This window comes from Anopheles moucheti, chromosome 2 (assembly GCF_943734755.1).
Source record: "Anopheles moucheti chromosome 2, idAnoMoucSN_F20_07, whole genome shotgun sequence".
Taxonomy (NCBI): domain Eukaryota; kingdom Metazoa; phylum Arthropoda; class Insecta; order Diptera; family Culicidae; genus Anopheles; species Anopheles moucheti.
The window spans coordinates 69,769,099-69,794,902 of NC_069140.1; the positions used below are offsets into that span (position 1 = coordinate 69,769,099).

Consider the following 25,804-nt stretch of genomic DNA (forward strand, 5'->3'; position numbering starts at 1 on the left):
TCGGGAGATTGACTCGGTTGTCAAAGATATAAGTTGACCACGAAGCCGCAATGTGGCGTGGGATGTATTAATCTTAGTTCATTTCCTTCGTTCGGTGGTTTGTTGCTATCGCGATGGGATCATCCGGTACGCAATTTCCGTAACATGGCATGGCAATATCTTGTCCAGCAAACTAATGAACGTTTGGAGTTGAAATGATTGTATCTGGTGCCGGTAACGTATGTGCGTGGGATGGTTTCTACGAATAATTTACTGATTTCCCAGCTAGGGTTTCCGTTTTTTATTTAAATATGTCAACAATAGCATGTAACATGTTTAGAATATCAGACACTTTTATTAAAAGCTGTTATTTATTGAAAGAAACCAAAGGAAATGTGATTTTTTTTGTAATATCATTCAAAAAAGCTGTTCAAAAAAGTTGATATTAAAAAGACGCCTTTTTCTGCAACGATATGGGCCCAAATAGTTATATATTTATATCAACTTAATACGGGTGCTTTGCAGCATTCTTCTCACAACGCAATTCTATTTTTATCGACTTAATGATGGATTCGTTGTTTATGGATTAGCTTCCCACGCTGTTCTATTTTTACTCCGATGTCGTACCCCGAGTTCATTGAACATTCGAGTAGATCCTCTTACAACCTCTCAAGTATCATGAATCTAAAACATATTTTCAACAGCACACTAATTGGAATGAAAGCATCCAACGCTAAAAAATACATCATCCCACCGAACGCAACAATGATTCGGATCCGGGAATAGATGCAACGCTTTCAGTAAGATTCAGCGAAATCTCGCCGGAAAACGGTAATTAATGTCGTTGCAGACAAACGTAGACTAGCGCGAGCTGTTCGCCGCTTTCGTGGAAGCTTTTCTTCCGTTCGCTGGACGTACCGGTATATAATGGAATTGTTTTATGTTGCTGTAACAGAGAACTTAATTTTGCTTTAACAGTTACTTGGAGAGTGCGCGTTAAGCTGGGTGGGGATGATAAGGATGAGATTTTCATTCAATTGCAGAAGAAAAATCAAGTCATTTCGCTTCTGAGAATGGAAAACATAATGGACGTCTGAGTTCACCCAGGCACTAAAACGGTAACGGTTTGCGGTGTGTTGTTCCGCCGGTTAACTTTTATGTGTACCTCATTTGGTGGTAGTGGACAGCAGACAGCGATAGCCGTTTACCATCCAAACCAAACTACGGCGACAATTTTAAATGGAGTTTCGCTTGAGACTTCCATTTTACAATGTTACCCATAGCTCTCGACCAACTCTTGTGCCATTATTGGTCAGCTAATTTGCTGAGTGTACTTCTTCGTGCTCATCTACACTGACAATGGGATAGACAAGAAAACCTCAACTCAAACAAGCTCCAAGTACATTCAAGACCAGATAGAAATTCTCTAAACGGAATTGCGAAAGAATCACGAAAAAAAAATCCTTTCATTTCGCCCAGCCAAACCAAACTTCGTTTCGGTTCCGATTTTGTAAGGTGACCGAATATAATAGCCAAAGGAAAACGGTTCAACAAAGCAGCACTTTCGCGGTCATTATTGTCTGCTCATCGGAGGGGAAAAATAAATGTCGCTAAAAAAACACAAACCCCAACGCTGGACACCAATTATAGAGTCTCGTTAAATTTAAGTACTACGTCAAGTCGGTTACGTTGGATTTGGACCATCGTTTTAATGATAGTTTTCCCTCGTTGTTGTGCTAGACCAAAGAATCTGTCAGGAAACGAAGACGATTTACATTATGCAAAGACAATTATGCATGACGCGTTTGTGTTTGACGGAAACGGACATCGGTGACGGCCAGCGAACGCTCATTGTTTCTGTCCGTATTTTAATTTACACTTAGTTTTACAACATTAAGAGCAATTGAATGACAACTAATGAGGGATAAAACAATAGAATACGTATATTTTTTTTTAATCAAAGCTAATAGCTATGGCTGTATTCAAATGAAACATAATTCTTTCAACAAAACAACAAAAAACATAATTTCGACAGGGGTTTATAAATTTTTACGAGAATAAATCATATATGAAACTGTTTTAGCGATAAAATATTGCTCTATTTTTATTGCTTTTCTCCCTTCTACCGTGTATCTCACGACAAACACTTACATTTTCAATCGTCAGCCAAAACAAACCTAAGATCGCTTCCCGCAGAAAATTTCCTGGTTTCCTTGACAAGGATGTGCGAAATACAATGTCGTTCGCTTGATCCATTGTTGATTTATTGCTGTCTTCGATGATTCGCAACATAAGCAACATTTTAAGTGTTTTTTTTCTGAGAATTGAATATTCATTCAAAAGCAATTTATCTAGCTAGAAAACCTATCGAAATAAATCACTTCAGGAGATCTGGAACAGCAATAACGATTGGAAAATTTGCTGACAATGAGCAATAAAAGGAATGATTGGAAGGGAAAGGCATGAAAAAGTCAACATTAACCATATGTGACAATTTTGACGAGTCGGGATTTTGTCGTTTGCAATACATAATCCGATAAGTCATAATTTCACTAATGTTTCAATAATAATCACTACAGAACTGTTTCTAAATGGATGAAGAACGCCATTTCATTGTTTTTTATTCCCTTGCAAATGGTATTCTATATAATAACCTTTTCGAATGTCTAAGAGATTATAGCTGTAAACAGTAGAGATTATGTGACATACATTGAGTGGCTCTTTTACAACTGTCCTAGACTTAGAACAGGATTGTAGAAGGTATATCGATTAAGAGACTCATGGTCTTAATCTTTCCTATCTGCATGCGACGATTGCACATTATTCCTCATTGAACGAAAGTATTCTTTTCGAATTAACCAACGCAAATCTTTGTTGGGTTGACTTATCTGGACTCTTAATAGATGACTCTCTAAGCCTTTAAATAAGCATATCTAAACAGTTCCTATGTAATGTTAAATTATGATGTTAAATTATTGATGTACCGAATTTACTATTTGGTGAAATTGTAAAACAGCTCATGCACATCTATGTCTAACAATAGTTCAAAATTGTCATTAGTTGTGTGTTCCATTTGAAGGGATATTATTCCCAAAACCTTTGAAATGCAAACACAACGAAAGAAAAACAAACTAAACATCACGCTTGACGGCATTTTTTCCATTCTTTTAAATTTCGATGCAATACACGAGTGAACCACACAATCAAGTGCCATATTTAATGGCTTCATTTTGCCTTCCTGCGACACTTTCCGTAGAGCTCATGGGTATGTTTTTATTATCATCGTGACAAGCCGAACTAAAAAGCACATAAAAACACAACCCTCCCTTTCATCCGTTAGGCAAATGTGTTTATACCCTGCCATTGGGCGGCTATGATATTCACTAATTTAGAGCCACCCAGAAGGGACGAGCGATCCCTTCCGTATTGGCAAACACACAGACATGTACACAGCAAAAAAAAACCCCTCACTAACTAAGCACGGGACAAAATTATGCTACCCGGTTCTGCTCGGTCATCGTTAGGCATAATATTTCCAGCATTTTAATCATCTGCCAGCGTTTACTTTACGATTCTTTTGGGGTGGACGAGCCCCCAACATCGGGCGACCACTGACTTGCTGGTGTAAATGAAATTAGCAAAACATTCGCTCGATGTGTGACTGTTGGCGCTGGTGCGAGGAAAAAACCAACCCCCATCCGGATGTCGGGGGCAAATCGTAACTTGTTGAGTTTTACAGGTTGCTTCCTGAATATTTCATCAACGTCGCTACGGTTCGTCCTTTTTTGCGAGTGCGAGCGTATGACGGGCAAAAAGTTGGGCTAAAGTTCATGATTGCTAGTGTTGTGGTTGATATATGATTGTAAACTTTTTTTTTGTTCTGTTCTGCTGGTTGTCATACAATTGGCTTCAATAAGCTTGCCACAGGATGTGGCAACCGGAATAGACACTTTTTAGAATAATTGATTTTGTGCCTTTGCATTGCCAGGCGTTGAGAGCGGGTGTTAGTTTGTGGGTTGAGCTTTAAATTATAAATTAGATGTGTTTAGGGATGATGAATTCTCGGAAAGTTTGCGAGCAATTGGTTTATGTTGAATTGAATGCCCATTTTAAAGTGGCCCGTTTGTATATTGTTATTGCAATCCGCTTTGTATATTGTTGTATGAAACTTTACTCACAAGTGGTTGTATATATCGACCGAACAATCAAAAAGTATTATAATTTATCAACGCACTAGAAGAAAAAGTGTGTTTTTAAATGCTTTGTTGTATTTTATTGATCACTTACACCCAGATTTGACAAACAAACTGAATATCAAATAGTTCTTCAAGCCGCTAGATGTAAGAAGCATTCGTGATCGTGCCAATATTTTTGTTTTACCCCATCAACTCTTTTCGCATTTATATATTGCCATAGCTACTCCAGGTAGGTTGAAGGAAGAATAGTTTTGTTGAAACAAAATTGCATATTTAATAATGGATATAAGAAGCTTCAAACGCTGTGAATGTGATATATGTAATGTTTAGTAGCGACGCCGGTCCTACACAACAAGATCGGTACAAACAAGCAGACAAGACCGAAATCTAATCTGTAACAAGGATTAACTATTCAGCTATGTGGTAAAAATAAGTTTGTACAGCCAGAACATTCTCACGAATTTAATGACCACGCTTTTTGGAACGCAGTACCTTGTGCTGAAAGTTCCACGCGAAGGACACGCGAACACTATTTGAACATGCAGGCAAATGAGACGTGCGCTAAAAAAGTCTTTTTTTTTTGCTCAGCCAGAATGTCGGATTACAATTAAATAGGATTTTTCAAGAGAATAGTCGAATGTTCTGTCCTTCAAAGAACTACGAAGAGGAATGAAAATGTCATTCCTCTTCAAGAGAACAGGACTCCATTACCATTGTGTGTTTGAAGGCATCGCGCCACACATTATTAAAACCTTTTTTTCGAACTGACCAAAATTATCGCAGCAAATCATTTAGATACGCTTTAAAAGCACTTGTTTGATTCCTGAAGTTACAATATTTTAAATAGAAAATGTAATACTATAAACTACTATAAAAAAACTCCAAGCTTTATTTTCAACCCATATAAACGAGCTCGCTAGTTTGTCTCAGGGACAATAAAAAGTACCATTTTCTGAATGGAATACACAACATTAATCTTAACCAATGCGCCTTTCCGGGGTGGCGTAAAGTTGAGCACATCGAGCAGGGCTCCCAACTATTGCAATTGAAAGCAACTATCCCCCCTCCGATTCAGTTGTGATTGTTGTGTTTTATATGGATGAAAAATCACTGTTTGTCAAGAGTTTATTCATGCTGGTTCATAAAATTTTACATCCTATTGGTTTGTCACGTTTTACCGTGCTGCGTGAAATTATGATTAAGAAAATGCATGTGTTAGTTAGTAAAAGTATGGACAAAAATGTAGCATGCAATTAACGTAATGGAAAGTTTCTTTCGGATCCAATTGGCAAGATTTGGCTACTCCTTCCTATTTGCCATAATTTTAGTACACCCGCAAACCGATAAATCACCTTAAACTTCATCGAAAAAAAAAAATGACGCTGGTTCGCTTTACACACGATCACGCCAGTGGTGGATGCGTCTGAGAAGTTCTCCTTCACTCGTCCCATTATACTGAACACACGCGCAAAACCCATAGGCGTATTCTATTTAGCCGAACCGTACCTAACCCCCGTGTATGATGTGAATTTTATTTCATGATTCAGATCGGACCGCTTCTCAAGGGATCGGCACCTCCCTTAAAAAAAAGGACGCAATGTCCGGTTTTGCACACGGTACGATGAATGATTTATAGGCGTTATTGCAAAAAGTAAACCCCATCAAGCATTTATCAATATACGCGCCGAGCTGGTAAGCTCCGGTGCGGCAGCAGAGGATATATTCGGGATCAATAATTTTCATCTCTCCGCTGACGGACGTTCCGGGTCCGGACCTGACTATCAAGGGCTACGAGTCAAACATTTCTCAATCATTTTTCGAGAGTTATTCGATTCCGGAGGGTTTTCCTCGTTTTTCATGATGCGCTACAACAGTGCGCCCCCTTCTACGAACGTTCATTTTTCTCGGGCAGAAGAAAGGTTTAATGCGGCGATAGAATATTTTCAATACTTGAAAACGAGTGGATTGTAAGTGATAGGCAAACTTTTTTTTTCTACCGAAAACACACGCACACATAAGCGTACTCTCATCGTTGGCCTGCAATAGTGTTTTCATGATGCTTTCGTTCTTCCAATCTCACAGTTGGCAAGCAAGCAATTTCATTTTCCACCAATCGGATTTCGGTAGTTTTGACTTGTTAAGAGTTTTTTCCTCGCTTTTTTTTGTTTTTTGTAACTTTCTAGCATCGTTGAACCGTACGTTCACGCTTCAAGTGTTTGATTTTTGCTACCATATTTGGTGGTCATTTTGGTTGGCCACTGTACACCAGTGCGTTGCATCCGATGCATTCCCGGCACTTAGTAATGGATTCAGGGATGGTTGCTAAAGTAAAATAAAACCAAAAAAAAACAAGAAAAAAATTACATCCAACCAGAACAAAACTGTCAACCGCCCGCGCTACAACCGGCAAACACACAAAAAAAAGTTATTTATGAGCTACAATATGACATCGAAAACCGAGCGCAGTAAAACACGCAGCGAGCGGCAGAAAACAGCCACCTACCGATAGGTCAGAAATTCAAACCATTTGCCATCGTGTTTGGGTTTCGACAACGTTGGTTGTGATGGAGGTTATTCGGTTTTTTTTTGTGTGTGGTGGTAGATGTAAAAAAGAAACAACCCCACTGACGGGATGCGCCACATGGGTTGCTGCGACGTATTTGTGACGATGGTGAGAAAAAGATGCGAATCTCCCTTAACCCCGTCCTGCTTGCCAATCGCCATTCGCTTCCAGTGAATGATTGGAAAAGTAATAAAATTTTAATCGAATTTCATTGTTCCGGCGTCGAAGCCACGAAACTGGGCAGTTGTATAAAACGGCCATAAAAAGGGGCAGTTGCTGCGTTATCACTATTGACCACTAAGTGACACTAAAACGGTTGGGTTGCTTCAGTGACCGATGTTACGCGGCGGTTTGGCACGATCGTATGCAAAATTGGAGACAGTGCACTGGGCTAAAAAAAAACAACCGCTACCGCTAGAGATATGATTTAATTTGTCATGCCGATTGGATGTTGCACAGATAGTGCGGTGCACTAGGAAAGCTCAACCAAACTGGAGTGTGATCAGTTGGGACCATAAAGTTGAATCGGCAGTGGTTGTAATTTGAATGTGAAAATTGTGAAGTTTGCATTGATCGGGGATGACGATGATTGAACGATGTTTGCCTAACATGGTGGTGGTACTTTATTTTAAATTTAAACTGCTGAATAGTAAATAGTAAATCGAAAACTTTAAGAAATGAGATAAATATAAAATTCTACCATAAAAAATATGGTTTTATATGATGCGGGAAATGAGTGGTGCTCAAGAATTTTAAAGAAGTAATGCATGTAATTTTCCATGTTACAATACTCTATGAGAAGTAGCTAAAATTTTTCGGGGAGGCACGGTATTGTATTTGGTAGCGGGACTGGTATCAAATCTCACGTTGAAGAAATCCTTCGTACGCAGGAGTGACTATCTCGCTGCGGGTAAATAAACTCTAAGAGAGTCACAAATGACAGTCCTAGAACTGTTGAGGTTGTTATGTCGGTAAAGAAGAGAAAAAAAACAGTTATTATTTCAACATTTATTATGTGTATTCTGGCAAAACGATTCTTTAATAACAAAACCTAATAACTTTAATAACAAACCTTTAATAACAAACGCATAGTACAAATAGTTGTTTAAAAAAAGGGGAAATTTGTTAAATGTTGTTTGTTGATTAAAAAAATGGAAAGCGCGTGCAAACGGTACGGTTCGTTCATGTATAATCTTTCAACACTGTAGGAATTTTATATATAATCATGCAATAATTCATCGTAACAACATTTTATTAAAAATGAAAAGTCCAAAATTCGAAGCAAAATGTACGTGTTCCCCACCAACAAATGGATGAAAATAGTGATTGGAAAAAAACGTGAACCATCACAAAGCGCACTGATATAAACACAAAAAGGATTGTTTAGTGACACTACAACCTCAAGAGGTCTAGCCCTGCGTACAGTTTCTTTTTGTCCAGACGGGATTTTGCTTCGGTGCTCTCGTGTAGATCCGTTACCTCTACGAAATATAACAATGAGCCGCACAAAAATAATATGAGTTATAAAAACAGTAAAAGTTGCAAAAATTAAAAAAAATGTATCGCATAAAACTAAACAATCATATCTCTAGAATGTAAAATTATTGTTTCATATTTGTTTTAGCTTTTTGTCATGGCGTGCCTAAGGTTCGCCATCAATCAATTATATCGCCTAATCACACCTGCTCTATTATACATCTGCAGAACGTAATAGAGCTATGCAACTACTATTTCATTTCAAATAAAATACTTAGTTACACAAAATAGTTTATAAGGATGTAAAGTATACTGTGAAGTAATATGTTATGTAAGGTTATTCATACTGCATTAGAACAAAATATCCTCCACTCTTTTCTTTACGGAATTTCGTTATTGTACTCCATAGATTAGAATGTCATGCAACTGTTGCATTTAAGGTTTTAATTAAATGACATACAAACAAACATCATACAAACTGGACTTACAAACAATAAATCTTCTAAAAATGCAGAGATGACGCACATAGAAATTTGAACATTGAGCAAGCAGTGCAAATGGTTCATTCAAACTTTCAAAATCATTTCAATTCCAACGTAAGCCCCATAACCCAAAACCATAACTAAGCATATTTTGTCCACCACTAACCGTAGTTACTCGATCCATCCATCTTTTAAAATATGCTAATGATTGCATAAATTCGACACAATCTTCATATCTGCCAGATCTGCCCAATCATAATCATTTCACAATCCCATTCTCTCTCTGATAAAAAGATGGGATCGAGGCAGCATGTAGGGACAGCAAATGAATTCTACGGCTCAGTAAATCCACTCAAATACGTTCAATGGGAAGCGGTTCGCTGGTACGAGGGAAGCCAATGTTAATAATTCACCAGTCCAAAAACGGCCCGGTGATGGCACCGATGGAACCTCCCTAAAACTTAACAGTCCCCGTTCCTCTGACGGTCTGTTCGTTCGTTTGACAGATTGCGAACATGAAGCTAACCGGACGGTACGATTTGTTGGTTTGCATTTACAGCTGAAGCGATGGAGCAGGGGGTTTCGAAGTGTGGGCCGCAATTTCTCTATTACTGTTCACCGTTGGACCGGTCCCGTACGGTAACATGGCATGGTTTGAAATAAATCTCATTTCGTGATTTTAGAGACAATCGCATGAATAATAGAAGGACAACCCCAATTGTGACCCACACCCGGTTTGTACGTTTCCGATTCGGACCGGAACAGGGGTCATCCGGTAACACGAGGTGAGATAGTGTTGGTAGAGTTTGAACTACCTTTCGGTGCCTTTCGACTCCATCCATCCAAAACCCTTCTCCGGGACGTCGGGTATCCCTTCCATCAACTGGCATTATACATCAGCACTCAGCCTGATGTCCTTTTCCTTCACGGGTTCCCTTTTCTTCCCCTCCTATTAACCACACAGTCAATTCGCAACGAGAATTGTAATCTTAGCGGGATAACGGGAGGAAACGCACATGTAGGGATTGCTTTAAGCTTTGGATATCTTATGCCATTCATCGGTTTTACTTGCGCCCGGGAACGGAGCAAAGTTCATTTCCATTTTTGGTTTTTGGAAGTGGAAATATTCTCCTAATGGTGATTACATTCCCCCCATTTTGCTGGCATTGATTGTAATGCGAATAAGCCTTTATTTCTAGGAAGATACCATTCTAATGTTTCAATCAATAGTGCCCGAAACTGTAAAGAATAAAGGATGTGTAGCGCAATATTGCTCGGTTTTTCATCAACTTCCCAAAGTCATCGAAAATCCTGTCTAGGTTCGGGATCGTGATGAGGACCGCTCCAATCGTAAGCCAACCCAGTGCGAGTGATGAGTGGAAAGGCTTTTCGTTTCTATTTACACACATTTTCTTCCCAATGGAAATGCTCTTCCCCATTGAGCCCCGACCTTCGGGGCTTAATATTGCGTCCGATTCATCAACTGTCCGCTGGGCGATGCTTTCGACACGCGACACGGAAGATGAAGTGGGATGTAGATGAGCTTCATTCTGCAAGGCCTTTAAAGGAGGAAAGCGAAAGATGCCTTTCATTTGTCAGTCGTCCCCAGCCCAATCTGTATGGTGCCTAATGGAACAGCAGCCTAGCTGCTCTTTCCGTTTGTAATAGGGAAACTATAATACACGCCACCGAAATACGAGTATGTGAATCGTTTTGGCAGTGGTGATGTGACTGGAATTTATTAAGCAACCAGCAGTGCCCTTGGAAGGGATATTTTTTTCCCCGCTCCTATCGGGGTCGGTTCTATTAAATAAAATAACTTTTCACCATATCCTCACCCCCCGGGGGGTTAAAGAAGAAGTCACGTCCTTCGCCGAGGACGGAAACGGGATGGGGTTGGATACCCCATAGCCCACGGGGAATTGTGCCTGATCCGTGCCGTCCTCTTTTTCGGTGTGATGTGAAATTTATATTATCCCACATTGCTTTCTATTTGCTTGTTGAAAAGCACAAAATGACCAAGGCAACATCGTAGGGTGTCCCGAAGTGTTGATCGGACACGCACCGGATTCCGGTGTTTTGGGCCACTCCGGTGCTGCGCCTCTCGAGAATCATCCATCCCCGAGAGGGCATCCGGGGTGAGGGGATTCATCTCCATCAGAAAGGAAACTATGTTTCGAACAAACGCCAATGGTCGTAGATAAATTTACGAATAATTGAGCTCCCGAAGGATCGCTGCACTCGTCGATAGAGATTTTGCCGAGAAATAGCTAAAAGGAAGCGGTGAAAGTGTAACATGAAACTGAGCATTACAGGTCAATCCATCCATGATACTGGAACAAAAACACGTGTAAATCGAGATAAAGCTCTAGTGATGGTCCTTATATGAAAACACACACCTCGGCAGGGTAATGTGCTGTGAAAGAATCGCACCATACCATTACGTGGGATGGTGAAACACTGAAGCTCGATCCGGACAGTATGTTTGTGTGTGTGTGATGAATATAAATGAGCTCTGCAGGTTCAATGCCAGTTGAAGCTCCAGAGAATTACCTAGAGATAGAATTGGAACAGGAACATGGTTTGTCCAATGTCGCGAATATGACACGTTTGGTTTGCTAGTAGCCAAATCTCTTCCCGGTGGTTAGAGGCATCATAAAAATAGTTAATCAAGGGAATGTTGACATCGTTAAAAGCAAAACCGCGAGATAAATTCGTAGCGTTTCGTCATCTTTTTCTACTCTTATGTATGCTATCCATTAGGTGCTGCTGCCGGAGTGGTAATTCCAGGGTTGATTAAAAATTCCATGAAACTTTCCATTTCACTGCACATGAAATAAAATTCGATCCGGTTCGACGAATGTGAGAATTTTTTTGTTTCGTTTAGTGGTCCCAACTAACCCATACCTAAACGGAGGTATAACACGACCCAAAAGGGAGACGCCATAGAAACACACCTTTGATTGCCACCAAGCTGATAAGAAACCCCCGGCGGATATGAATACATAGTAACCGAGAGCAAAACTAAACATCTAAACGCTAAACATCAGCATATAGCCAGCATGGCATATAGTTGAGCTAAACATCAGCATATAGCCGTTTAGTTTAGCATACGCCAAACGACTGAAATTGTACTTTGCAAAACGTTCACATTTGAATTTCATCAACGGCTTGTGAGTGTACTGTGTTTAGATAAAGGATTTTCTGATTAAACACGGTTTCGTTGAAAATGGTATTCGAACAAGCGAATCGGCACATTGAATGTTTAAATTAATTTAAAATATGCAAAGTTAAAATCATCACGGCTGTTTGGATTGTTCGAACGTTGTTTGAGAAACAAGGAAAATGGATTTTTTATTTATATATTAACTTTTTGCAAATCATGCATTAAATTACAATATTTCGGTTCTAATATGCAAAATTTCGGACACTTCAAATTAAAACAGCGTAAATGAATTGTTATGCTTTTTAAGACGTGTTTAGACTGTGTTATTCTATTAAATATTGAAGCAAGGTATTGGAGAATGAAAAATTGTTTCGAAGAGTTTTCTCTTAAGATAAAACAGAAGATTAAAATAAAAATAACAAACCAAATAAAATCAAATATAAAACTAATCGTAAAATATACAACTGCAGTGAAATGCATACTGAATACACATTATACCATTGTCACCAACAAATAGTGGTATCTTTCTCACCAGTCCATAGCCATGATCGTTCAACCAGAGCACGTAAGGAAAAAAATCACCCTTGCCGTTGGTGTCGGTTCAAAACAGGAAAATGTAAATCGCACCCCGTAAGGAATCGAATGGTAAAAGAACAATCGTCCATGCATAACACCAGACAACCAACACTCCAGGGGAGTTTGGTTGGCAAATGGAAAACCCACCAAACGGATAAGAGATGCACAACGTGCAAAACACTATTCCCACACGACTTATTGGCAGAACCACCCAGAACTGGACACCAATTGCCAACCTTCGCTTTCCATATTCTCGCAGCTAATGGAAACTATCATTTGTTTAAGAAGGAGCTCGAAAGTGCTCACTTCATGCTGATTTACATAATGTTTTCTCCCTGTCGCACGCGCTGAGGTGCATTTCCAATCGCATCCGCAGCAAAATATGCACGAAAGGGGGAAAAAAAAGGAAAAGGAGAAAAACAACTGCACAAGCCCTGCTTCACGACGTAAGCTTATTTCAGCAAACGTCCGCATCCGAGCCGGTTTGACAGTGGAACAGAGATAAATTGTATTGTTGTTTAACGCTTGCCTGCCTGTGGTTGCTGGTAACCGATGGAGACGCCAGGTACGTTATGGGTGGAATTCGATCATGGAGACGCCCGGTACCCCATGGAAACGGTCGATCATGGAGACGCCTGGTACTTTACGGTCGATCGAACTAGAAACCACGAAATGAACGCTGGTAGAGATTACATTTTCTTTCGTTTGGTTCGTCTTCCTTTTGGATAAGGGGTTGACCCATCCAAGATGGGAATAGTAGTCGCAATTCACAGTTGTAACATATATCCACCGTGGATGGAACGCAGCAGAAAGGAAAAAAAGCACAAGCGAAAGAATTGGAACGAGTTACAGGAAGCAAACGTCGAGAGTAAGCACAGTGAAATGCAAATTATTTCCTGTTTTTCATTACACACAACCATTCGTTTGCAAGTTGTTCGGGTTCGATGGTATTTTGTCAGTGTGCCGCAGTGGTCAGTTTCAGCTTATCTTCATCTAAATAGTGTTCCTGAGTTGTAGGTTTAGTGTGAATATGTTCTAATCGTATGCATTTTTCTTCGAAACGGTTTGTATTGCAGATTGTTGGTGCTGGACTCTTTGCGTTTACCATCTTTATTCGGGCAGAGCCCGGTTTCGATGAGTGGATCGCCATATTGGAGGTATACGAGTATTACATTGGAGTGTACATTCTGATCGCAGCTGGAGCATTGGTTATGATATTCTCCTTCCTTGGCTGCTGTTCAGCGCTGATGGAGCATTCATCTGCGTTGTATCTGGTGAGTATTGTACCTTTACATTATTACAGTTTTCGAATGATATCTATTGCTTCTAGCTAAAAAGCATATTGAGTGAAAACTCCTGTTACAATGAAAATGGAACAATTGAATTAATTAATCATCCATGAAATGTGTTCTACAAACACCTCGATCGTTATCATAACAATATAATAACTTTTCCCCCACCCGGCAGCGATTTCACAAACAAGCTCTACCAGCCGACACGCTGAACTCGCCATGACGTCTTCACGACAAAGGCACTCAAATGATAGGGCAAAAACATTAGCAGACATACTGCGGATTGGCGACAGGACTTTGTCCTGCCACTGACAGCTCTAATAAAACTGGCCCAGTTCCAATCCGCTCAATCATCCCACGCTTGTCTTCGATGCCCGTGAATAATGGATACCGCGATGGACTGCACGCCATCGGTGTGGAACTGTCACACAAACCAACCACACCCGACAGTGGGTTGTCCCGTTTCCCAGATGCTATCTTTTCATGTCGGTTAGATCATTCCTTCCGTACACCATCCCGACTGTTTGTGGTTAGAAGTGGAGCTGCCGTCGCTTCCGGGAAACTTTGATCCGTGGCTTTGTGTCCCCGACGAGCAACTAATCCGGCAGGTCGGTCGAGGAAGCGACCACGACATGTGCTGGAACTCGAATCGGTGTGTCAGTTGCAACGAAACGGGAAAAGAATACGATCGAAAGTCTCATTCCTTGAACCGATGAAGATTTCTCAAGACCGCTTCCCTTTCTCTCCAAATCCTAGGGCAGGGAAATTATAACTTACACAACATGACACTTCACTGTCAATTAAAGCATGAATAATGTAGCACCAACCCCGGCGTCAACTTATCCGCTCATGAATACTGGAAACGTCTTGACTTTTCCGCTGGAACAATGAAACCTTCCCGGTTCCCCTACTTTTTTTTCGAACAAGACGCCCTTGCAGCTGACAGTTTTCGGGCAGCCTTCCTGCCGGACCATTCACGGGAAAACCAATTTCAATAATCATCCAACCGAACTAACCGATGGCGATGCGTCCCCTGTAGTGTTGCGATACCGGATTTCTTGGCACTCCGTGTTTTGTTATGACAATGGGACCCTCTCACAGCTGGCTGGTTCCCCTGTTCGTGCTTGTGGGACTTAAGTGTTCCCATTTTTTTGTTGCTCTGCTTTCTATATTATTAAAACCATTCCAGCATTTTTTTTTTTGTTTATACGGCAGAACGCAGGGAAACGGGCACTCCATTCAGCAAAGATTACAATCTCAACTGCAGCGGAATCGAGCGCGGCCAAACGTATAACTTTAATTGCTTTCAGTAGTGCGCACTTGCTCTGTCGGGCCGTGGCCATCCAATACGGAAAACCGGAAGTGCAAAACTATAATGAACCTTTCTGACAACGGCAATGGGTGTGTTTGTACGTGCGTGCAGATGTCATTTCCATCTATTGTTTTATGTAAGAAATTTTTTTTCGCTATCGAAAGCGTTTGTTATATCCCATCGTTATCGTTGGCGCAAGTTCAAACAAACTGTGACGCCGTTGTCGTTTGCTAAGGACTTCTTGACTCTATTGTTGTCCTTTAAAAAAGCATGGATGTCTTTTGAACCGACGGATCCCATTATCTTTCTGCTGGAAAAACTGACTTCATCATTACTTTGTGTGTGATCCAATTCTAAGTTTACTTTGGTATTTAAAGAATGGCATGTGCATGAATCACTACATTGATTGGGATATTAAATTGAAAGGTGTCAAGATTTCTGTCTAGGTTTAGGTTTATTTGAAACGTTCCCTGTTGGCTGCTAATTCCTATTGTTTTTTCTCTAATTCGATTATGCATCTGGACACGAATGGCGTAACTATTTCAGCTGAAACACGCAAAATAAACTATTGCACCCAGTTAACTCACTCTGTTGTTACGATCTATTAATTACAATTAAATTCACCTAACCTCAACCTTCCCAGAAATACAGTGAATGTATTTATTTAACCACGTCTAGTTGGTCAATGTGTGATTTCCCAGCACGGCATGCCTCTTTATCAATTACCATTAATTAATTGACTCCGATGCCCACTTACTTCGATGAACTGGCCTTTGGGCTTCATTTACCTCCATCGACATTTTAAACGGATTCTCCACAATATTTGAGAAGCAGATACCTGTTAACATTTTTCCCATTGCACTTTGAAGTATTTTTAGGCAGCCTGAACTAATTTCCATCTTATCAACTGATGCTCACACACAAATTGAACCAATCGAAATCCGAACGTCTTTTATATTTCAAATTAGTATTCATCTGTACCTCAATCGAAAGGATAAAATATGTTGCTGGGAAACGTTAGCTTTCGATGCAACATGCTACATGTGTGTAATGCTCCAAAGGTACATTGGTATTTAATCAAAGTTGCATGTTCCAAAGTTCGATATGGAAAGAACCCAAAAAATCCAATTCTTCTCCCAGATCGCTACAGTAAGCCTCGCCCTGGAAGAACTTATTTGCCCATGCTTATGTCTTTTGGTATGCTTTTGTTTTCAATTGCACCCGAAACCATAGACACAATCCTTTGCAAAACACAGAGCCAGCGTACACTGTCAGTGTTCGTTTCCCGAAATCGTTTCATTTTGAACAGGGATTTTGTGTTTGTCGTTTCGATGAAATCTCTTCCCCCCGTTCACTGAATAGAACAACAGCTTTTTTGTTGTTGCTAGGGTTTTTTCCTGTTTTGTAAACTCCTTTTGTTGTAGAAGAAACATTCCCAACGACATGGGATATGTCTCTCGAAGCTTTTGCTGCCAATTTACCTACCCTGACTACCTCCCACGTCTATGGTCTATGGTTGAGGTTTGAATTTTTGGCATGCAAAATGGTTTCCCACAAGAAAAGTTTTGCTCTGATTTCCAACAACATTGAAACGATTGAAGTGAGAGATGTTATACAACAAGCATCATTTGGGGGTGTATGCCCTTTTTCCCAGTTAGCATATGTTGGTGGATGCGCTTTTGTGGGGTGAAGCTGTTTAGGAAAGTGAACCCAAGCCTGCTGTAATTCAGATGTAAAGGTGCATCTAGCAACCGGCAATGGTAAAGACAGAACTACCATGTCAGTCTGTTTTGCATTTCCTTGCAATGATGACCTCCGATACATTCTATCCTTGCGTATTTTTTTCTAAGAAAAGGAAAGAGGAAAAGTCATACATTAAAATCAGACAAGCGGTAGGAACAGTGTTTATTAATATCCCTTCCAGAGATTGGACTCGATGCCTGTTCTTTTTTTCATTAACATGCCTCTTGCATGTAATGAAGTACATGCAGTGCACATTTTACATATCCATTTGGCATAGTTGCACTCCAATTCACATATGCGAGCAAAGCAATTTAAACTTTCTCATTTCAACATTCCAATGTATAGCTTGTAAATCTTACGCATGAAACATTTGTGGCTGTGGAAATTATAGAATGTATATACTAAAATTATTTTTCATCAAATTAAAAAACTATTTCTTTTGACATCACCTTTTATAACATATTTTTTGTCTTGTGGGACGCATTGAAAAAAAAATCTGTACGTATATTTACTCAAATTTACATTCAGAAGTTACATAAAATGGTTTATGGTAAATTTTAAAAACCATATTGGTTATTGATAGCAAATCTAAGCCCAATGGTGATATCAGTAAGCAAAATAATAGTACTTTACTGTTAGATTTAACTATGACCTTGCGTTCTACATGAATAAAATATCGTTTAGATCGTAATCACTTGACTTGTCTTAACATCCACTTTAATAATTTCCCTTTAAAATCATGCGCTTTAACTTCAACCACTCGCTTAATGAGCAAAGCAACTCTTGAATAATCTTCCGGTTCTGTATGTGGCGACCTAACCCAATGCTGTCATTCTTAGGTGCCATCTGTGCAAACACTCGCAAACATTGCCCGTACGCAATAGATTTCGGACGCAACACTACAATGGGAAGTATCGTCTGCCGGACGGACGGCATCGGTTTTAAGAAAATAAACACGACATCCCTTCACCTTTGTCAACATCCTCAACGTTGCTTGACCACAGCGGGAAGTTTCGCCCAAAGAAAGTCAAACTTCCTTCCCCGGGGTAAGCCCGGATGGGAGCGGAAAGGCCAGCATCGGTGTGCCTGTTCAAGGGATAAACATGCTGATTATATCATAAACTCCAACCGTTTCTCCCCCACTAGCTAGACGATTGTCCACTTCGTCCCAACGTTGGTGGGTTGCTTGTGGTTTTCACAATTTACACCGGCCGACCATCGGTCAACCGTCGTGCAGCCTGTTTGCCGGTCGGTTTATTTGTTTGTTTGCCTTGCTATTTGATTATTTGCCATTGGGGAATATTTCCCGGGCACCGCAACGTCAAAGTTGAGATGACTTTTCCTTGTTCACTTGGTTTCGTGGTAAAGTTTGCCCGGCAAGTTAAAGATTTCTTTCGCTCAAACGTAAGAAATTGAATTTTCTTGATAACAAAACTCATTCGTTCGGAAAGATTTGAAAAATGTTATTTTATTTTAAGTTGTATTTTTTTTAAGTTTGTCAACTTCAATGTAAATAATGCACTGTCAAAGTTCTACCATTGTATTCGAAAATATTATGTTTGCGGATTATAAGTGTATGCTTTTTTGGTACGGTAATGGTGTCTTGTGATATTGAATATTTATATCGTTATGCAATTGTGCTATATCTTTTAAAGTTAACCCTTGGATTTCTCCTATTTTTATAAACAAAAAATGCTAAATAAACCAAAACTCGTTTATTCTATTCTTTGGGCACGGCAGAGAACGACAATCGACAATTGTAAATCGCTTCAGTGATTCTTTTCGATAGCAGTGCAGTTCAAGTGCTTCGATCCAATTCGATGTATGAATTTTCAATTGCTTTCAAGATCAAATGGATGGTTGTTTGAATAGTTTGCTAGCCAGATGCAAAAATATTTTGAGAAACTTAGAAGAAAAAAGTTCTTGTACTCTCTCTTCTCGTTCGAATATAAATAAACGTTTTTTTAAATATTCAGTCTACGTATATGTCAAACAGCCTTGCATCTCTAGGGCGTATGTTTTTTTTTTGCTTCACTTCAAAGAAACATAAAGAATATGGTGATAAGGAATCATTTTATACATAAATGTTTCTGTCGTTTGATCGTATGGCCTTGCTATAAACTAGTTCTAAAGCTCTATGGTGGATGGTGGAAATGATATCATTGAATGATGTTGTTATTTCAGAAGGCGAATATGCATTACAAGAAAATAACAACGTAAAGCAAAATAACTACAACATTAAATTACAACATTTAAAAAGGTTCAATTATGAATAATTCAACAATGATGACCCAAACTTCCAACTAACTTCAGTTAGTGGAATGATGTATTTTATATAAAAATTGCGCCACAGGGTGTATTTGTAGTGGCGAAGGTCTTCACACGACAGGCCCCGTAGCAAAGACTGACCATCTGGCTGCGTGATAAAAGAAATATAGTATGCCAGAAATAGTTGGCGTGTCCTAGCTGGTCGTTATTCCAAGAGCATATAATTATGTAAAAATAAAACAAGACGTGCGGTATTTTTGAGGTATTGAGGTATTTTTAAAAAGGTTCACAACGCCAAAGTTAAACTCACTTTACCGAAATGAAGGTATATTATGGCAAAATGACGGTTCGTTAAGATGTTCAGAGGTTTTATGATCACCGATTTTCACTGCAAACAGTAAATGTACTGCAAGTGCAAAAATCCGTCAATAGTTAAACTGACACGCAAACTAATGTAAAACTAAAAATATGTTATCTGGGAATATTGTAAATTGTATAATTTCTACAATGGTAATATATAGTAAATAATTTTGGTTATTAATTACAAATAATTAGTAAAATATTTCCAGTTAGATCTTGGCTGAAATCAGTTTTAAAAATTATCACTTCGGAAAACACATTTAAAAGCTACAAAAATCCATTATCATTGACAATATTATTGATCGTATGCAAAATTGTCCACAATGTTCCTTGCTACAGAACCGACAGCGAATGCAACGAGGGTACATGGGTACTGTTACCTATTCAATCTTCAACGCTCTGTCTGGTCGCAACGATTTCCGGACATGGAAACACATGAACCGGCTGCCCTTTTCGGCTGCTTTAACAATACGGGCGATTGATACTGAAATGCATCCGGCACTGCACATGCCGATGATTAATTAATTAAGTTTTCCAAATGGATTTATGAATAATGAGCAGTTGTCAGTCGAGCGCTGTCTACCCGTGCAAATAGCACGATCGAATTGTGGTGGTGTGGCGTGGTGGAACTTGAAAGAAGAGAGGGTCGTTTTGTTCAATGTACCACTGGCCTCGGCACGATGGAAGGTGAACATATTCATGCCAGACTATTGGTATTCTCGGGTATTGTACCCCCGAGCGAACATTTTACCATCGTCCAGATCTATTCTTTGCAAGGTATGCCACCTTCGTCTCCTCGCTCAATCAATTTTCACAGATCGGCTACAAGAAAAAAATCCACAGAACCCAACATGTTTTCTATGAGCTATACGAGAGAGAGAGGAGCAAGAAAAAAAATCCCTCTGAACTAAATAGGCAGACGTTAAAGGGCTACAGACAAGAGAAAAGAAACACAAACTCATCCTTTGCTCACCCGGTAGCCATTCGTTGGACCGGACGAGCATGACTGCTAAAGCGGAAACGCAGAGGAACCTGTTGTCGGTGGGCTGGAGATGATGAAAAATGACAAAAATTTCCAATCACATCACGGAAATTGGTTTTCATAACATCCGGTTCATGTACGCGCGAATGGACAGAGCGTACGGGAGAAGGCAGCAAAAATCAAGTAGCAGCAAATCAGCACACTTCTTGACTGTGCCGTATGCTTCCTTGACCGCTTCACTCACGCCTTTGGGTTGAAATGATCACTTTCCTGTCTGCAGCCTTTGCCGCAAACGGTACGGGAAACAGTGGACAGCAAAAATTTAAACACAGGAAAAAAAACTTGAATGCAAGAACGCTTCCCGTCTGGGCCGTTGGTGAGTTAGCTGCATGGAACGTTTATAGAAGAACAGAAAAAAAACAGCCATGAGAAAAACAAAAACACCAATGGGAGGAAAAACGAGCGAGGGAAACGACGAACAGGAGGCGTTTTTTATCATTTGATGGTGATTTTTGGTTCGATGTACTTTCTTCTCAACTCGAGGACTTGTCTTTTGGTCCTGCGGTGGTGGGGTTTTCTGGTCCCAACCAGCTTCCACCTCAACAAAGCATATCACATGCCGCATCGGAGCGTCGCATTGCCTACGGCTATTGAGGTTTCTTGCTGATGATGGGTGGCTGGTGGTTTTCTTTCTCACCGCTGTGTCATACTGTGGACTAAAAAATGGACCACGACCACGCAGCAACCAGCAGGTCTACTTTTCGTCAGACCTTTCTTAATCATTCGTCAATTTCCTTGAAGTTTGTTTTTTAGCAAACAGTTAAACCACAAATAAATTGAAAAGAACTTATGAAGTTAAGAGACCTAAGCGATATCATCATATGAAAAAGAATGAAGAATTTGCAATAATATTCTAAACATTTTTTAACAAAATGGGAACACCAATGTAATAGAACCAAGAGAAAAGAACAATACAATTCTCATGGGAAGTAATACGATGTCCTATTCCATGCTGATACAAATGATCCTCTCAAACTTTAAAGTATAATATTGATAAAATCATAAGAAAGGAATAACAACAATTATATTATATGTTTTTTGCGATAAGAATTTAAATGGATAATATTTTTTCAACAACGATAACTAAACAAATATTATGTCCTAAGGGTCAATGCAGATTATCTTTGCTTTGATTTCTTTGGGCGTGTTTATACTCTTTGTGTTGTACTTCACTATTTTTATGGTTAGCTGCGCTATAATTGTGATATTATGTGCTTCCATTTTTATTATGCCTGATTCGATTTTCGTTGATATACTATGATTATTATCACAGTCGCTTGTATTGTGCTCTCGAAACAAAACCCTGTAATGTTATCTTTATTTTTAAACAATTGCTCCCAGTTGTCCTCGCCAAAACTAAAGAAAATGATGATTTCAAGATAATTCTCACTAACCTTCATTAAGCGATCTTATTTTAGAACTAAAAACAATAAGAACAACCGTGTTATATAAAAAAGGCTTTAGATATGCAGTTTTTATGATACACTCAATGTCATTTTTCCTACCCGATTGGCAGCTTATCTACCGTCTTCATCATGTTGAGTCAATCAAGCGCATTATATTGTAACCATCTTCGGAACGCCATATGCAACATGTGGCTTATACATCAAGTTCTCTCTCTTCTTTCAATCACCATATTTTCCCATTTACTTGCCCTCGCCGAGAACGTAAATGTACTTTCATCTCTTGTTATATGTTATCCATTATTTAAACTAGTGAAAGACACCGATAAGACGTTATGCCACACAGCCCAGAAAGCTTTCTCAAGAATGGAACGAGGGCTCCAATGGCCATTGACATCGGTATGAATTTTCTACCTAGATCACTTCTAGATTGGAAAATGATCATAAGGCTGTTCATGGTGGTTGGGAGGCATATTTACTCATTGCTCAAGAAAATATTCTTTCATTCCTTTTGATAGTCCTGCGTTTCACAACCACTCCATGCGTCTACTAGCTTACGTCTAGCACGTAGGTTCAAACCTCTCTGTCCTGATCTCAAACTTCATAACTAAAGAGTTCCATAACCTTCCCAGTACTGAAGTGTCCTCTGGTGGATACATACCGAAGGCTTTTTTCAATATGCATGATCCTGCCACTACTGCCGGATATTCCAGTGAATGGTCCACCAGTTTCAGTTTGTCTTCGTTTCGTAACCGTTGGCTTGTGTAACGATGAACTAGCAATAAAAGAAACCCACCTTCATCCATTTCGAACCGAACCATGCGACGAAGCACATGAAAGGAATACACCCACAATGCCATGCTCAAACCGTAACAAGCCTCCGCAAGGCGTACACTTTGATGTTGTAACATAATTTGTAAGAATAATATTCCCTTCCGCCGGTTGGTTGGAACTTCATTTGTGGAACTTCCCGCACTCTCGGGTAGCTGGTCCATAATTTGCTCGCTTGTCAACCGGAACGAGATAGGAACGGATGAAGGTGACCTAGGTGGGAACATATTGAAACCTATTCGGTTGCACGATGACGAAGCCAAACCATCACTTGGGCCCATTAATCGATCGAAACGTACGGCGGGACAGGCATATTTTGTCGCTAGATAGACGAAAGACTTTACAGACGACATGCCCTCTTACGTATTCAAATGACTCAATTCTGAACGGTGCGTCGTTAATAATTTAGCGTAAGAAAATCACTTTCCGAATGTGAGCATGAAATAAAAGGAGAACGCAAATTTCTGATCCATGGGTTGGTTTGAGGTTTGTTTGGGGAGCATATTCCATGTAGCTTAGAGCAATCTATCAAAAGGTTGAAAACCTACTTGAAATAACAATACAGTGCGAATGTATGCTTTAAAGCTAATAAGGTGTAGCGAATAATACTAGCAAAAACAATTGAATGTGGTGCTGCAAAACTTTACCTCTAAATAACATAGCAAATTACGTAAGGATGATAAAATATCTGTACTAAACCATAATGCGGTACTCTTATTCATTCCACACACCTTTCAAACTTCATCTAACAGTTCCATTTCGGTAACGAAATCATCGCTTTCAATAGGATATACTTTAACCCACTCCAGTAGTTTGATGTAAAAACGATCCTTTCTGCCTGTATTAAATCTATTTACTAACCCTCCCATTCATTCGTTCGAAAAGGTGGCTAAATTGCAATCCCCTATGGCTGCTATGGGCAGTGTTCAGTTCGCGATATTTTCCACTCCCGATTTCAACAACCGTGGTGCTTTGGAGTAAACGTAGAATGACCGTAGTTGATTGAATTTTTCATTCAAACTGCGTTCGATGGATGGTCATTGAATCAGGTGCTTGAACGGGTACGCCTGCATGGAGGTCGTGTAATTTTATTGAATTCCTTTCCATCAGTTCTATGCCATTCAATTATGGCCGGTGGTGCTCATTTGGCTCGCAAAGAAGCCCCATACAATGCCCTATGCTACAGCAAATCGTTAGCCAATCATCAACGAGTCCCAGGTTAATTTATTCATCCTGTAACCTTATTATACTTACGCGGCAAACCATCCAGCGTAAAAAGCAGCTATGTAATTATATATAACGTATAATGGTCATCATTTAAATTAAAATAGAATTCACTTTACTATTTTTTTATTTAAATTTTATTATAAATAACATTACAGACCGTATGACAAATGCCGTCATGATAAAGACATAAGTTATAATTTAATATATTATTTTCAATTCGCCCGTATCTGCCTGAATAAATACTTCGTTTAAAATGCGACCAGAAATCCATATTTATATTTGCTCAAGGAATGATTACTCTTTCGTTATCAATAATTTGTCAACATTATACGATTCAATTATGACACATGTACTCAACAAAGCCAGCGCACCGGATTGTGCCGTCAATGCGTCCGTCAACCGATTCCACTGCGAAATATCCAACAGCGATACCGTTGATAATGTTTTCATAGTAATTTATGCTCAATCTCTTTCGAAAGCTCTTGCCAGACACAATCCATCGTAATCGATGGTAAACGGACCATTCCGCGCTTACCCACCTGGGACGGAAGGCGGTCCAGTTTCGATTGTAGTTTAATCGGTTCGATCCGGATCACCGGCAGGGGATGTTTGACAGGTGGCAGTATAATCGGCCCCCGTTACATGGCTTAATCATGTTCGTAATTGTGCAATTTTCATCGCACTGCTTCTCACGTCAACCGGTCGGCTAGGAGCGACGATTGAGTTTTCGTGCTTCGGTTTTCGTCGCAAAACGGTGATTCTGCTGCTGCTGCTGGTAGTGATGGTGAAGTTTATTTTTTCTTCCGCTGGTTTCGTTTTTGATCGCAACCTCGTAATTGATAAGCTGCCTGTAATTAAATTTTCGTGACAATATATTCGCTTTGCCACAAGGAACTCAACTTCGAAAGATCGTGCAATCAGGAAATTTGAATTAGCGTATTTCACACAAGAATGTTTGTAAACATTTGAGAATACGATAACCATCACTAGGATTTTTTAGCCATAGTAATACGTTTGCTAATTAATACCAGTAAATAATGATCGCGCACTCTAAAACTTATCTACAAAAGTCGGATACAATTAAAAATTCTTATTTAAAGTGGTTTCCTTTATTTGTTTAATTAAATATGGCATGTTCATTGTAGTCTTTTCTTGTTTTAACGGTAAGTAAATAACGAGATACACAGAGATACACAGAGTTTGTACATAGAAAGGATCTTTGGATTACATATCCTATAACAAAACTTACAAGGAATAACAAAGAAGGAATATAAATCCTAAAATTTTTACTTTTAAAACCGTCGTCAAAATATTAGAAATAAAAAAAATCAAACAATATACACAAACGTCAACAGTAAATAACCACAGAACTATTTGTTTGACTAAATAATATTATAAAACAATAACTGAAACTCGAGTGAGAGAAACGTAAACCACTACTTTAACACAGCAATATTGCACAGTGAACTAATTAGCTTTCACATAACATTAAGAAACTACGGGTAAAATATAAGGTTCTTTTTATGTTCTGTACTTTCAAGGAAATCAATATCATATTTTTTAATTATTCTTTTTCTTTATTACAATTTCAGTTCATCGGAACGCAAGTTTTCCTGTTTATACTTACCGTCATAGGTTCTGCCATCCTGCTCGATTACTCGACGATGAACTCAAGCATTCAACCGCTGATTCGTCAAACGATGCTTCGTTTCATCATCACTTCCGAACATCCTCACTCGTCAGCCGCCCTGAAGCTGATCCAAGAGAGTGTAAGTATGCCACAGATTTATGCTCAACCGAGGAAAAAAACTGTATAAAAGCCATTTCACCCTGCAAGTACCTGCAACTTAAGGGAGCTGAAACAGCTCCCGAATGACGCTGTTCGTAA

The 25,804-nt window shown here is 39.4% G+C and overlaps 1 protein-coding gene across 1 annotated transcript in view; it reads left to right on the plus strand.

Moving 5' to 3' along the window:
* Nucleotides 1-25,804, plus strand: part of LOC128297709 (tetraspanin-2A) — a 43,256-nt gene that overhangs the window by 15,566 nt on the left and 1,886 nt on the right. Inside the window, exons 2-3 of the mRNA XM_053033395.1 lie at nt 13,515-13,712; nt 25,509-25,685. Of these exons, the coding sequence (XP_052889355.1) occupies nt 13,515-13,712; nt 25,509-25,685 (375 nt within the window). The remainder of the gene's footprint in view (nt 1-13,514; nt 13,713-25,508; nt 25,686-25,804) is intronic.